Source organism: Aedes albopictus, chromosome 3 (genome assembly GCF_035046485.1).
Source record: "Aedes albopictus strain Foshan chromosome 3, AalbF5, whole genome shotgun sequence".
Classification (NCBI taxonomy): Eukaryota; Metazoa; Arthropoda; class Insecta; order Diptera; family Culicidae; genus Aedes; species Aedes albopictus.
In genome coordinates this window covers 186,419,028-186,435,751 of record NC_085138.1, presented here as the reverse complement: position 1 = coordinate 186,435,751, position 16,724 = coordinate 186,419,028, and the positions used below count along the sequence as shown (strand labels likewise).

Sequence of the window (16,724 nt, the reverse complement as noted above, 5' to 3'; positions counted from 1 at the left end):
TACCCACGCTTTTTGCACCATTTCATTGCAGAAACGGAGAGTTTACCTTTTCACCATACAAAAATGTAGCTCATTACCACACAGATAAAAATAATGAGATTTACACGTCATGTAAACTTCATTTCAGTCATGTAAACTTAGTGTTATGATGGTTTACATGATATATCATGTAAATTTGTGTTATATGTCATGTAAACACTTAGGGTCATGCTGAATTACATGACATATAATGGAAGTTTACATGATATTTTATGACTTTTACATGATATGTCATGTAAACTTCTGTGATATCCCACGCTCCAATTATGTGCATCATATGTCACAGAAATTTACACTCTTTTTTCGATCTGTGCAGGGTCGTGCAATTTCGAAAGGAAAACATGACGTACGACGACTGTAGCAAATCGTTTCCCATGCGAACGGACTGCTGTGATGCTTCATCTCTCACCCAGCAACACACTCGTTCGTTGGGGAAGATTCAAAAATTACGTCCATCGTTTTTTGGGATTTCTAGACCCCACCTCCCCCCTCTGTCACGCAATTTCCCTATACCCAATACACGTACTGTCACACTTTTCTAGAACCCCCCCCCCTCCCCCAAATGTTGGACGTAATTTTTGAACGTTCCCTTGCTGCTACAGAAACAAGTGTGTATGAAACATGGGATGATACACTTGGATTTTCGTTTCATTTATGAGTCATTGAAATACTTCAACATGCTAAAAACACTATTTAAACCACATTTTTAAATAGTGGTGCACGCCAATAGAATGATAATTATGTTTTTTGAAAGAGGATAACAAATTCGACCACTTCAATCCAATTAACCGGCGCCCGTAACCATTGAGTGACTAGCGCGCACCAGTGAGACACTAATGCTCTGACGGGTGAAGCACAAGCAATGCGACCGGGTGGGAGACTACCGAGTGCTACGATGAGTGGAAAAGTTTTTTTTAACGACCGAGTCATTAGAAAAATGTATGAAACACTTGAAGTAACTCATTCAAATGTCTCATGAAAGTGTATCATTGAAACGAAATTGTACGCCCCTGCTCATTACTACAAATCTAGTATTTCACCGATCGTGCCCTATTCCAAATAAAAACGGACAGTCCTAACTATTCCGGTGCAAACTAATACACTCATAAAAACATGGAATCTCGAGAAATCTTTCAGATATATTCAGAAATTTCCATCAAAACCTTTCCAGAATTGGTTCCGAAATTCATCTGAGAATTCACTCGAAATTCTATTCTAGATTATTCTTTGAATTCCTTCCGGGATTCCTCCATGGACTTCTATCGGGATTTCTGAGAATTGTTACTACTGAGACTTCTATCAAAGTTTCTCCCAGAATTTCTGCAGGAGTTTTTCACCGGGTTTCTGCAAGAGCTTTTTCCAGATTTTTTTAGGGCGTCACTTGGAGCGTTGTTGACTCGAAACATTGAAAAAAGTTGAAAAATTATACTTACTGGCAGGGTCGTGCAATTTCGAAAGGAAAACATGACGTACGACGACTGTAGCAAATCGTTTCCCATGCGAACGGACTGCTGTGATGCTTCATCTCTCACCCAGCAACACACTCGTTCGTTGCTGCTACAGAAACAAGTGTGTATGAAACATGGGATGATACACTTGGATTTTCGTTTCATTTATGAGTCATTGAAATACTTCAACATGCTAAAAACACTATTTAAACCACATTTTTAAATAGTGGTGCACGCCAATAGAATGATAATTATGTTTTATGAAAGAGGATAACAAATTCGACCACTTAAATCCAATTAAGGCCGCACGGGACGACGTGTAATTTTTGCTATCTTCCCTCTCTTTTTAACAATTTGCCTCGCGATTTCGAAGATGCAAATATCAGTTTCCACTTCACTAACGTAGCTGAAACTTTAGTCGATTGTGAACCGCAAGTGAGCAAATGAACGATCAAATTTCTGGTCAATAATATGTAGTAGAAGTTGAGATTTGCATCTTACCAACAACAGAGCAATGGCGGACGATTCAACCACCGTCCCGTCCGGCCTTAACCGGCACCCGTAACCATTGAGAGACTAGCGCGCACCAGTGAGACACTAATGCTCTGACGGGTGAAGCACAAGCAGTGCGACCGGGTGGGAGACTACCGAGTGCTACGATGAGTGGAAAAGTTTTTTTTAACGACCGAGTCATTAGAAAAATGTATGAAACACTTGAAGTGACTCATTCAAATGTTGCATGAAAGTGTATCATTGAAACGAAATTGTACGCCCCTGCTTACTGGGGATTTTTTATTACCTTACGAATTTGGGCCAAAGCGTCTCAGATTTTCATGAAACTTTTTAAACAGGCCCTGGATATATGAACAAAAAAAATGAAAAAAAAAATCAGGGTCGCCCATTTATTCGGAAAACTCAGGTGGTTTTTTTTTTGTTTTTCCCTGACACTACTTACTTTGACAAATCATAACTCAAGAACGAAGCATAGTAGAAACAAAGTTTTTTAATTAAAATAAAAGCAAAATTTCTAAGAAATCCAAAAAAAATATGATGTGGGAAAAACCGTTTTTCCCACATCACATTTTTTTTTAATCCCTAAAAAAATTTGCATTAATTTCATTAAAAAAACTTTGTTTCTACTGGGTCAAATTCCTGGCCATAAGTCGAAGAATTGTTTTCAGGGTTTTCCAGAGTCTAATATTTTTAAAAGATAAATGAAGTAATGCTTCATCATGTGGCAATCAATAAAATACTTTGGGATTCATATTTTTTTAGTAATAAATGCCGAAATTTGACGATTTTCTCTACAGGTTTTTTTCATTTGCATCATAACTCATCTGAAGAACTTCAATTATCGAAATATTGACAATTTGAAAAAATAACTGAGTATGTAACACAGTTCTCCTGATAAGGGTTTATAATTTAAACAAAAAACTTCACCAGGTTTCATTTATTTTGCTCTCTTTCAGAAGAGTTTTCAAAATCATGTTTTTTGTCAATTTTGAACCATTTTCAGCATTCAAAAAGTTTTCAGATTCTGCAGCATTCCGCGATCTGGATAAAATTACAATAAAATATAACAATATTTTTCATAGAAATATAATTATTTTTCAGTTCTCTGTTGTCAAATAAAAATGTTCGACGCTTCAAGCGCTTTTTGGGGGTGAAAATAAACGTTGTCCTTGGAGAGGTTATAAGAAATCATTTCAAGCCTTTAAGTGGATTAATATGGTTATTTATAATCCAAAATGCTTCCTCAATATCTAAATTCACAATTTTATCGCTAGTACATACATAATACACCATAAAAATGTGTTAAAACTTTTTGGCCATGAATTGAACCCTGTTACTCCAGTGTGCGATGCTTCGTTCTTGAGTTATGATTTGTCAAAGTAGGGAATCGCGCCACTTGGGCGGTGGCTTCTATATTCGTCTGTTTTCCACTATAACTCAGTCAAATTTGAACCAATCGACACAACTTTTGGAATGTGATGAGATAGGTATAGTATCTACCCGTGTACAACATTTCAAGTCAGTTGGTTCAAAGTTGACTGAGTTATAGTGGAAAACAGACGAATAGAGAAGCCACCGCCCAAGTGGCGCGATACCCTAAGTAGTGTCAGGGGAAAACAAAAAAAAAAACAGTTTTCCTGGAAAATGCTTTGATATGCGGGAAAGTTTTGATATGAAATTACCTTCTCAAAAATAAATTTAGTGGAAAACTTTTTCCACTTCATATTTTTTTTTTTTTGATTTCTGAGAAAATTTGCTTTTATTTTCTAAAAAAAAACTTTGTAAAAACTCTGGGAGCAACTATTAAAAAATATCCCAAAAGGAGCATTCAAAATATCCAGACAATTTTCGATTGGGGTTCCGGGAAGAACTCTCGGAGTAATCCCGGGAAAATCACTAAAAAATAATCCCAGGTAAATCACTGCAGGATGTCCTTAAACAACTACGAGTAAAAGCCTTTTAAAAATTTCTGCAATTTTTAAAATAAATCACTGAAAAAATTGAGAAATGTAAGTAATAGCTAATACGAAGTTCAGGATAAATCCAGCAAAATTCTTATAGAAGAATTAACGGAAAAAAAATTTAAGAGAAATAACGAGAAAAACCTCAGAAAAAAAAACACCAACAGAAATCCCGCGAAAAGAAATATCCCGTAAGAAACTCTTATGGAAATTATGGGAGAAACTCTAAAAGAAAGCTCACTGAAACTTCTTGAAGGCATTACAGGAGAAACTTCAAAAGGTATCCCGAGAGGAAATCCTGCAGAAAAATCGTATAAACTCCAGAAGAAACCCTTGGGAGAGCTCTGGTAGAAATACCATGAATAACAACTGTAGAAATCATGCGAAGATAACCCAGGGAAATCCCACGAGGAAATTCGGGAAGATTTTAGGATGTATGAAAATATCGTACACAACCAACAACAATATTGCATCACATTGACTCACCTCGATATCTCCAAAATCTGAGGACTTACAAAAATGCTGTCTTTAGCAAATTAATTCAGAAGCCCGAAAGCAACAACATTTCTCAAGGCGGCATTTTTGTAGGTGTTCTGATTTTAGAGATATCGAGGTGGGTCAGGGTGATGCAATATTGTTGCAATACTTCTTGTGAGTCTATACTTATGACAGTGTAATATGTTGCAAACTTCCGCTCTGCTGTATTTTTCCCTACGTATTTTCGAACTCGATCGGGCGTTAAAAAAAATGCTGATTTTGAAAATTTGTATGGAGCGTCTACGTTGTTTATGTACGGACCATAAGAGGGAAGGAGTATTAGTACCAGCAGAAAGGAATGCTTAGGAAGGTATCGCTGGGTCAAGATTCACCTATACCATAAGTAATATGACCTATTTATTATCAGACAGAAACAATACACACCTAAACTAAAACGAAAATTCGCCTCACCGGCTGTAGTGTCATATAATAGCTATGCTTTAGCCCATGTGATTTCATTCCACATTTGCCTTCCACTGACTGTACACTCGCCGCTATGCTCAAAACGCCTATCAATCTTTTTTGTCAATTTTTTGCCTCTCATATTCTGGTTTACTCAGAATAGCATACATTATTCTAAAGTTTCTCAACCCTTCACACCATAAAACATGATATCCACAGGGATGCAGAACCTATCGATCTCGTGCTCATTGGTGTGCCTTATCATACTGGGCAGTGCGGCTTTGGTTGGGGCCTTCGGCGTGTGTCAACGACAGATCAGCGCCGTGTTGGTCACTGGCGTTATGTACCTGTTGGCCGGTAAGTATGCAATATACTTTTTATACTAGAGGTTGAGAAATTTGGTAAATTCAATCATTGGACTTTATGAATAAAAAACGAACATTGATATGCACTCCAAACATTATTCCATTTTCTTCAAAGTTGAAGGATGAAAAAGTAATATTGCAATCTACTCTAAAAATAGCAGTTACCAACCAAGGTGAAATAAATACGAATGTCCTTCCCGTCACACACGCCAACAGTCTGACACCGAACAGCTTTTTAGCCCCTGTCTACCAAAGATATGAGTGATGAACGGTGAACTATTAATACAGACAATAGAATTGCTGCACATCAGAAAGAAAGGAACCAAAACGACTAGTTTGTAAACAAATAGGTATAGGTACGTACGAAAAAAAGGAGTACGAGGATATTTGGGACACGAACATAACGACTGACATGCAACGGACGACGGACGACTGCGGGCGGGCGTAGACTTTACTTACTATTGTGGGTAGGGTATGTCTGGGATGACTGGCAGAAATAATTGTCTGACGATGCACGAATCATGTGAAAAATGGGTGGACCATTATACATTCCTCCATGCGAAATCGATTATTTCTTGCAGTTAATGTACACCATACATTCATCAGCTGTTGAGTTGATGTTTTATACTACGTTAGTAGAAGTAGACACTAGAAAACATGTCATGAAGGCAATAGCATGGTGTCGACATAAATGGAGATATTGAATTGCAAGTTTTTGAGCTACGATAAACTAGTCAGAATATTTCAAAATCACGTTAATTTACGTTGATACCATCATCGAAATATTCTGGTAATTCTAAATGGCCTTCGTTTAGACATCATTATCCAATCAGTCCAAATCCAAAAAGTTTACACTCGATTTTGGTCCATTCAGTGGTGCACGTATCAATTTCTCCGGAAAACCATGTTCTGACATTATCAGCCAAAACAAATTTCTTTCCGCTGTTCGAACGCTGCTTTCAAATCAACATGGTTAGTCTGCTGCAAGGTTCACTCTCGGAGTTTGTCTTGGATTATCCGCAGGGTAAACATCTGATCCATCGTTTATCGGCCTTCACAAAACCCTTCGCTAACGAAGAACTTCTCAAGTGGTCCCAGGTTAAGGAACAGGACACGCAACTAACGGTATTTGTGTGCTCTGTGCTACAGAAGGGTTTGCCCTTATAAAAATCTGATGGATTGGATGATGGAGTTGCAGCTTTCGCGTTCAAGCAGTTCGGCCTGGAACTCATTCTTCGCAGCAACATCATTATACCGCATTTAGTTCACTACTGGACTGCGAACTGCGACAGTATAAGTGCGAAAACGTAAATAAAAGTGCGCGATTGCATCAAATCAGGTTGATGTCTTCGGCGCACTATTTCTTCAATCTATGGAGAACAAGTGCTCTGAAGACACCGAGTTGATTTGATGCAATCGCGCACTTTTATTAGCGTTTTCGCACTCGTGAAAACTAGTGCGATAGTCCAGTGGTGAACTAAATGCGCTATATTTTTCAGCTCGTTTAGTGCATGCTTAACCACAGCCAGTGTTGGTGGTTCCACTGCATGACCGACATCAAATATGGTAATCATGACTGTCATGTCGTCTGTCGTTTCGCTCGATCGAATGTGCGTGTCGTGTAGAATTGCCGAATGTTTTTTCGCGTTAATTGTTGCAAACAGATCAATATAATCTTGTGATGTACCTTGTGGTTGAAGAGAACTCTAATCTGCATCTGGACACATAGTTTACAAAGTGTTTACGCTGCTGTATAACATTAAAAATCTGAAAGTATTGACGATTTGTTGTGATTATTCATTCGCTTATTGTTATTGGAAGCGATCTGCCTGTGTTATCGTCTACTCAGTTCCACTCTACAATGGGCCTGTCGTACGGTTGCGGTAAATGCTCTATGCCTATCGGCGGTCTGGTTGAGCGAATAGCTTGTGATGGATGCCGCAAAGAATACCATCTCAACTGTGTACAGATGAACCAGTACCAAATGAGAGTGTTTATTGATTTTAAAAATGCGCTTTGGCTGTGTGACGATTGCCTCTCTGTGTTCCGCAAAAACGTAACTACGAACAATGGGCCAAACGTTCAAAGAAATCAAGAAACGAAGCAAAAGCTCAATATTGAAAACACCGTCAGCCAACTACAGTCTGATGTTGCTTCACTCAGACAATGTTTGACTGAACTGCAGGTTTCCTGTGCCAGTGGTTTCCAACGAACAGATAATAGCATCGTTATGTCGTCCATACCTCAAGCAAACCTCAATCAGAGAGAAATTTTGTCGCCGATTTTAAATGAATCAACCAAGTTGCAAATGGGTTCCAGAGCAAAACCAAAATCTAGTGGTGATCGTAAATATTGGGTCTTTTTTACAAGAATTGCAAAACATGTTTCCGTTGATGCCATGCGCGAAATGGTATCTAATGCATTGCAAACGCATGGTCCACCCGATGTTGTCAAATTGGTGCCCAGATGGAGCAATTACGAAAATTTGCGCTACATTTCCTTCAAAATTGGCGTTGATTGGATGCACAAGGAAAAAGCCAAAATGCAATCTACATGGCCTACGGGATTGCTGTTTCGAGAGTTCGTGAGCCGAGAATCCGACTACTGGGAGCCGTGAATCGACAGCATTTTTAAAGTTAAATACTGTGAATTTGTTTGAGTTTGTCGTGTTGCTAGTTAATTTTGAATGGTGTAAACATCTTTAATAGTAACTGTTCATTGATTTCCAAGTTTGTATGTTAGTTTGTGATATAGATTATAAGTAAACAAGATCATTGGGGCTTTTTCAAGCCTGTTGATTGTAATCAATTAAACTAATAAATAAATACATACAGGAGTACACAGCTGCACTACCCGTCATAAGTATAGACTCACAAAAAGTAATGCAACAATATTGCATCACATATTGACTCACTTCGATATCTGCAAAATCACTTACTGCAAAGGACTTACAAAGATGCTGTCTTCAACAAAGTTATTCATATTCCAAAAAGCAACAACTTTTCTGAAGGCGTGGAATTCTTTTTGTGTCTTTATGACGAATAGTGTACGTTGTTACCATTTCACATATGTTTGGAGTGTTGGTCCTTTCCGACAATTGCATTGCAATGCATTATTGGCGGATAACGACACAGTCTTGTTCCACGCACCATTGACAGTTGCATAAAACCTCATCATATCATTTTCGATCTATGCTCTTGTCACCCTTTCACGCTCTTTGTTGAGCCAGCTACAAGCATTCGTCTCCTGCAATTTTTCTCGTTTATACACCTATCGGCCATTATTATGAGTGTCACTTCACGATGAAAATCGATCACGGTGACACATTGCGAATCCACGGTGAAAAAAGTTGTGGGTTACTCAAAGGGGAATCACTTTCACCGTCCTTATTACCGGTGTCACTTTTTTGTTTTCACCGTGAAGTGACACTCGTAATCAGGCCCATCGTCTATGTCTATGGCATTCGGTCAAATGGCGTTCGGCCAAACGACATTCGGCCAAATGGCCGGACCTTTACCAAGAATCTTCATAACTTCATGGCCCGAGCTTTTCCAAATTTGGGCCACTGATACACAACTAGTTGATGAACTTACAGTAAAAATTTGAGAATATTTGATGCACTTTTCAAAAAGTTACTGCTAGTTGAACATTTTTCGAAAAGTGAAAATTTTACCTGTCCCGATCATTTTGTGTGAATGTTCTAGAATACACCACAAACCTTTCTATACATTCACACACACTTACAATAACAATAAAAATGCAAGCTGACATGAACTGTTAAATAAATATGTTGAATATATAAATAAATCTCATATAAAAGTTCTATAAATGGTTGTAAGTTTATATACAAAAACCATCTTACAGTCTCTTACAGTTCAGTGATTTTGGCTTTCTAAGAGAGACAATTACTTGTTCTTCCACATTCACATGTGTAAAAGGAAATTTGCATATAATTGCCTATAGGTAAGTTACATATGCTTGAATATGGCCCAAAAAACTATAAAAACCGTTATAACTATTTTATTTTTGAAATTAGCGGGATGTCATGTTCGGCAAAATTTTACTGCTATCTATAACTTTGTAGAACATGAGAAAAATGTAGAATCAGTTATTAGAAAGTTATTGCGAAAAAAAACCTTTTCAACGAGCTGATGATAGGAAACGTAACGTATCTTGAAAAGTAACGGAGTTACAAACTTGACGTCTTCGATAAAGTTACTCCAAACAACATTTTCTACAACTTTTGTGAAGACGCCAACTTTGTATCTTGAAAAATTAAAAAAATAAATTTTCTATCTCACTTTTAGGGGGATTGATAAATTTCTACAATAGTTCAAAAGAAGCTCCTTGTAACAGTGAAAAACTTTAGTAGTCATTGCTTATTTTGTATTGAATCGCTACAATTAACATATTTTAAATTTTTCCCGAATCATTCTATCCTTGTTTAATAGTTTAAGGAAACTGAATACACTCTAAAATTATTTTCCTTAAAATTACACGGAAAATAAAACTTTCTATGAAAAATAAAATAAAATAATAATATTTTCTCAAAATGTTTTCATCTCAAAAAATCCGTTCCCCAAATTGGCTTCCAGGGAAAATATAAAAGTATGGGGATGTTCAAAAATAAAAATTATAAAAATCAAAAACTGAAATTCACGAAATCGAGAATTGAAAAGAATCATCTTCCAAAACATGTTTCAATCGATTTTAGATGACGAAAAATGATAGTTAAATCAAAATAAAAAATTTGGGTATTAGAGGGTTAAGTTAAAATTCACAAATACAAAGAAATTTAAAAAAAATCTTCCTTACATTTTGACCGGGGACTTGGTCTTGGCTAGAAACTTGAAACATAAAAAACGCAGTAGGCAAGACAAAGTTTGCCGGGTACAGCTAGTATCGCATATTTCCCAAAACTTAAAAAATACTTTTTTCCGGAATGATCAATAAATCGAAAAGTTTAGGCGTGTCCGATTGTCACAATTAGGAAAACAAACAATAATTGTTCAATTGTTCAATTATTGAACTTTCTTCTTTTCTTCGATTAGTTGATCATTTTTTTTTTTTTTGAGAGACGAACCAGCCAAGGGCTGAAAGTCTCTCAAATAAAGATAAATCAATCAATCAATCAATCAATTGATCATTTTTGAAAACGAGTGCTTTTTTAGTTTAAGAAAGTTTGCAATTCGCAATTGAGCCTTAATTTTAAATACCGAGTGCGGTAAGATTTAGACGAAAATAGAACAGCCGAACGCCAAATACAGCGAAAATAAATTGTTTACCTTTTGCTCACGTTTTTGACAGTGTGTGTACTGAGCCTAAGTAAAATCCATTACCGAAGCTATCGGAATAATTCTGCTGTTCTATTTTCGTCAATAAAGCATCAAACAGGGGCAATTCAGGATTGAGTGAGTGGATGGTGACTCTGAAAACTTGTACTACCGAAGTTCAGCACATACAGGGTGTTAGGTTCGTGAGTGCAAACTTTTTAAAGGGTGATAGAGCACCATAAATGGTGAAAAAAAAATTTTCTACGCATATGGCCAAATCTCAACCGTTACGTAGTTATTGAGCTTTCCATGTTTTTGATTATTATTTCCTTAACTGGCTATAACTTTAAAATGGCCAAACTTATCGCAGTTTTTTTTACCCTTATTCGAAAGATTGTTGAATTTTCTATCAAATGACTTCTTTGAATCGATTGGTTTAGTTCGGTTTTCTAGAGCAAATACAGTCGAACCTCCATGAGTCGATGTTCTTTGACTCGATATCGACTCATGGAGGTAAATTTTTCCATACTGAAAAATAATTTCTGGGTTACTACGATGGTCCCCCCAAAAAACTTCCCAAAGGATTTTTGTTCCACTACTCGATATTTCCTTGAGTCGATGGTCCCTTCAATATCGACTCATGGAGGTTTTACTGTAGCTCAAAAGTAGTGTGTTTTAATTTGTTTTTGTCAATTATCTTTGAAACATGCGTAGTAAATCAAAATTCTTTCTTCGGCAAAGTTGTGGCCCCTGTTTCACTCTACAATTCGTTCTTTGACATCAAACTTCTAGCTCTTATTGTTTCCTTGCAATTTCGATTTAAATGTGCGGCACAGTGCGCAAAAAAGTGCTAACCTTGCAGGTGCAAATTTATGATCTGAAATGCGATGTTTAAATCAAAATTGCATGAAAAAGATAAGAGATAGACGTTTGACGTCAAAGAACAAATTCTAGAGTGGAACAGGGGCCACAACTTTGCCGAACAAGGAATTTTGATTTATTACGCATGTTTCAAAGATAATTGACAAAAACAAAATAAAACACACTACTTTTGAGCTATTTGCTCTAGAAAACTTAGTTATTTATCTAAACCAGAGCCTGGAAGATTCATTCAAAAATGAACGAATTGCTAGTTTTCACGCTGCTTTGAATCACATTTTTCGTTCGCTCTCCTGGACTGCACACCATCGCACATCGCTTGCCTCACGAAGAACGGCGGAAGCAACTAAACAACACTCAAGTCCACCGGTGGGTGCGAATGCCTCATGCTGAAGTATATTCACGACCAACCGTGGCGATGAATGTTTATCACTCGTCGGGGCTGACCGAAGCGAGGAATGCCAGTTCCACTCTCCTTTGCTTGTTGCGAAATGAACGAACCAAACGTACACACTATCAGCAACAGAGACAGATATATCCAAGCCACATGTAAGAGCGAGAACGCATGTGTTGCTTCTCGATGATAAACAAACACACACCAGAATATTCGACGCCGTCGTTTCCAATAAATAGGTGCAGCTCAGCAGCATTGTGGCATGGGACAAGCAATCTTCAACTTCTTTGTGTTGTCTCTTTCGTTCGTCGTTTGGTTCGTTCACTGCTGCTCTGTTCAGTTAGGAATCAATATTCACGGGGTGCCGTAAAATTTATTCCTCGTGAGGCATGTATACTCACGAACGTTTTTGGGAACGATAATTGTATGTTCATGTTCACGGATTCATTCAGCCAAGCCCTGATCTAAACCAATCGATTCGAAGAAGTCATTTGATAGAAAATTCAATAATCTTTGGAATAAGGGCCAAAAAATTGCGACAATTTTGACCATTTTCAAGTTACAGTCAGTTAAGGCAATAAGAGTCAAAAACATAGAAAGTTCAATAGCTACGTAACGGTTGAGATTTGATCATATGCGTAGAACTTTTTTTTCACGATTTCTGGTCCACTATTACCCCTTAAAAAAATTGCACTCACGAACCTAACACCCTGTATTTTCGTTCCATTTTCATTTTGTCTATAAACCAGTGAAGAGAATTGACAGACAAAAGAGGCACAAAACAAGCAACAAAGAAGGTGCGACGATTACTCTTTATCCCTACTGGTAACAGATAATGACATAATCTCGAAATTTTTTGTTGCAGACAAAACGGAAGCTGAATTTGTTGCGTACTTTTCAACTCGTGAATAATCAATTATTGCTAACCCAAAGTCGAAACTGTTTGATGATAGAGCTTCACCAGAGTTGCAGCATTTACCGACTCGAAGTTACCGTTCGAAAATCGCAATGCAAGGTTTAAAAATCTCTAAACTCGTGGTGTACGATGTTAATCCCATTATTTTCAGGTTGGGACAAACTTTTGTCGCATGGGTTTGTTTGTCGCAACAAATACAGGTTGTGACATTGTCATTATTGTTGCGCGATGGTTGAATTTTGATTCACTGCTATGAACACTTAAACCATGTTCTGAGTTATCTACCTTTCTAATTCTTTTCATTTCACTAAATAAATCTGAGCTAGATAATGAACAGATGATGAGGAGACTAGTAGTATTGCCCCAATTCTTCTAGGATCTATAATGATTATCTGTAGGATGAAATCTGACCTGTCGTTGATAGTTTCTAAATACAAAGGTAGTGCAAGAATAATTGAAATCTGTGCGGAAGAAAAGTCGGCATTTGGCATTTTTTCTGCAGCGGTATTCATTGTATTGGAATTCCAATGTTTATCAAGAATTTCTATCAGAAAGTAGGTATTCCTTCAAAAGGAGTTCCTTCAGATATTTTAAAGGTTTTTCCGGAGAACATTTTTCTTCTGGAATTTCTCTAGGGTTAGTATTTTCAGAAATTCCTTCCAGAAAGAATTTCTTCTGCGGGTGAATTCCGGAATTTCTTATGTAATTCCTCCTTTTTTTCAGGAAACCTTTCAGGAGAAGTTCTGTGGGAGATTACTTCCGAAGAAGATCCCTTAGTAATATTTTCGGTATTCCCAAGAAGATATGTCAGGAATATCAATGATTTCTCCGAAAGTTTTAACAGTTATTTTTCCAATAATTAGGGTATCGCGCTACTTGGGCGGTGGCTTCTATACTCGTCTGTTTTCCACTATAACTCAGCCAATTTTGAACCAATTGACTTGAAATGTTGTACACGGGTAGATACTATACCTATCTCACTGCATTCCAAAAATTGTGTCAATTGATTCAAATTTGACTGAGTTATAGTGGAAAACAGACGAAAATAGAAGCCACCGCCCAAGTGGCGCGATTCCCTAGATCAATGTTTTCTCCAGCATTTCCATCAGGCATTCATCAATGAAATGCTCAGAAAGTTCTGTTGAGAAAGCCGTCCTTTTTGTTAGGAAAACTTTCAATACTTCGTCTGGGGATTCTTTCAAGGATTGTTCCTAAAATTCATCTGATAGTTCTACTCGGTATTCCTTTACTCCTACTCCGAAGCACAAGCAACAGTTTTTGAGAGAGTGAGAGTTCTTCCAGAATTACCCCCAGGATTTTTGCTACAGGGATTCCGCCATGATATTCTTTAGCAGGTCCTCTAGGAACTATTGTGAGTTTCCTAGATATTTCTTTGAAAAACTCTCTTTAAGATTTGGGAGTGCATTCCGGATGAGGGAGGTGCTAAAAGAACTTCTGGAGCAATACTTGACAAATAATAAATCCCGGATGAACTCCTGCTGCAGAAACTCCTAATGTAATTCGAAGGGGGTCGCTTTTCAGGTGGATTTTGTGAAAAAAAATGATTAAAATTTAAGCTGAAGCCAGATTTTATGTGCGCGTTTTCTCAAGCACAAATCAGGAGATGTATCATACAAATTAGTCTGAAAACGCTTCTGATGCATCTCCAGTAAAATGAATGACGGCCATTGTGGCGGCCATCTTTGTATTGTATCAACCTTGTCCTTTAAAGAAATATTAGACCAAAAATTTGCATTTAAAACTAACGATGGACCCAGCTTCTATTGGTTGAAATTTATTCATTTAAGTGCCGGTAATCCAAGGAGAAGAAAGCCAAAGTATAAGCAGACGATTTAAAATATTATAAAGATAGATCGGAAATTACGACTATATACTAGAGACACTGTTACTACTTGTGCTAGCAGAGATACTGACTTGTTCGTGTTTATGAAAATTAAGCTAGTATGATAATCTTGGATGCAGCTCGACAAAACGAGACGAGTAGTTCTACATTCTAGCTGAACTATATTATATTTGTCTTATCTCTCAACAGAGCTTTCATCGTCCTTTCCCAGAGCTCTACAGTTTCAGTCATTTTCGTGATTGCGCTACTGTGTCAATCGTGCATCTATTAACAGGATTGCTTTTTCGTCTCTTTGCCATTCTTCCTCTTTCCAGCACTGTTTGCCCTTTTCACCCTTATGATAATACACTTCAAGCGGCAGCAAGGACGTCCACTGACGGATATCGACTATGGCGTCTCTATCGACGGGGTGGTCGCCGTCAAACCAGACTACATGTACGCACAACCATTGCTGAATGCACGGGTCATCGTCACCGCCTGGAGCCTCAACCTCGGTTGGGGTGGGGTGGTCCTTTGTGCGTTCACTTCGTTCCTCTGGATATTGCTATCCAAGATCATGAGATTCAACCCACTGTCGGCAATGATTTGATGATTCAAAATAAAATTCAACAAAGTGGCCGTTTACAACGTGACGTGAATCGGATTGTGGTTATTATAAATCGTACAATCTAGCTAAAATCCATTATTGCGTTTGAAGCGTTTGTTTCCGCTTATTCAACTCTAGGCATTTTAGAACAAAACAAATTAAGTTCTCTCAACCCATCAGTATCAGTAGAGGCCTACCCTATTTACAACTGTCACCTAATACATATTGAAAAATACCCATCTAGAACGAATTCCGTACCACCTCTTAGAGCATAACATAAATACCCAAGAATTGCGAGCGATTTCTCTCCCCTTTAGATCAAATCAAAACCAGAAGACTTTTATCGCTTCACAATAGAAGATCAATTACTTACAACACTATTTGAGGAAGCTCATCTCGAAACCGCTTTCGATTTCAAACGAATATCTAATATACACACATGCTTTTTGCAGAATCGTATAAAATCAAAAAAAAAGAAATTAAAAACTAAACGCAAGGTTCGACTTTATTGCAATGCTTTCATTGCTAGATTTTTCTATTCTACATTTTTATTCCTTTTCCAAGCATCATCCCCAGAAAAAAAAGATATCGATGAACGAAAAAGTAATATTTATCACAAAAATACATCATCAATGAAATGTCATCAACACACAAACTACAGACAAGAGACACAGCCAGATTCCACTAAGCCGCGTTATATCAACTTTATTCGGCACAAGCTCTAATACTGTAGGTCGAGTATAATATATTTTATGTAAATGCTTTGCCTTAACAAAACTGAAACAGAATGCATACAGATTCACTATACACAAATAAAAGGACAGAATACTATCAGAGAGCTGCGGCGTTTCGTTTTATTGGAAAGAAAATTTCCCAACCTTCGATCATCCGATGGATGATTTGAATTTGAAGTTCAGCAAGACGCATGGTGTCCGCGTTCGATTTTCGTTAGGTCAAGGGAAGGAAGACGTCCTGGGGTTTGCAGAACAGAACGCAGAATTTCATGAAGGACGTTAACAAGAGCGCTGCTGGACCAACAAACGTACGGAAAGATAACCAGAGTTGCATAGCGATAGTACGAACCAGGAAGGAAGCCGAAAAACCAAGCACATCAACACGCAGTTCAACTTCGCTCGAGACCTCGTCAACAGGAAAGTTATCCATGTTCAACACTGCCCTACTGAATAAATGATCGCCGAAGTCCTCTCAAAACTTTTGTCAAGAATAAACTGGAAGAAGTTTTGTTGCAGGTTTCATCCCTTATGAAAAATATTTTCTGTTGCTGATCCTACATGACCACCTCTAATAAAACTCTAATAAAAAAGAGGTTGTTACCTTTCAAGATACAGAAAAATCTGTATTGATACAGATTTTTGATAAAATAATCTGGCATCTCTGCCTGTAACACTACACTCAGCGAAAAAACTAACGAAATTCATCGATTTGCTGCTATAACTAAAAATTATGGATGGCTAAATTGATCGTGCTTATTATTGCGATTTTTTTTTCGACTTAGACTTTGATGCGATAAATTTCGTCGTACTCAT

General features: G+C 37.5%; 2 protein-coding genes across 4 annotated transcripts in view; one reads left to right on the top strand and one right to left on the bottom strand.

The window, feature by feature from the left end:
* Positions 1–16,015, top strand: part of LOC115261372 (uncharacterized) — a 31,822-nt gene extending 15,807 nt beyond the window's left edge. For all 3 annotated transcript variants that reach the window (XM_062856601.1, XM_029862926.2, XM_062856602.1), the window contains 2 exons: positions 5,120–5,257; positions 14,906–16,015. In XM_062856601.1, coding sequence (XP_062712585.1) covers positions 5,120–5,257; positions 14,906–15,263 — 496 coding nt within the window. In that variant the 3' untranslated portion in view covers positions 15,264–16,015. The remainder of the gene's footprint in view (positions 1–5,119; positions 5,258–14,905) is intronic.
* LOC109398798 (protein NASP homolog) overlaps positions 1–16,724 on the bottom strand; it is a 62,778-nt gene that overhangs the window by 40,896 nt on the left and 5,158 nt on the right. The window lies entirely within an intron of this gene.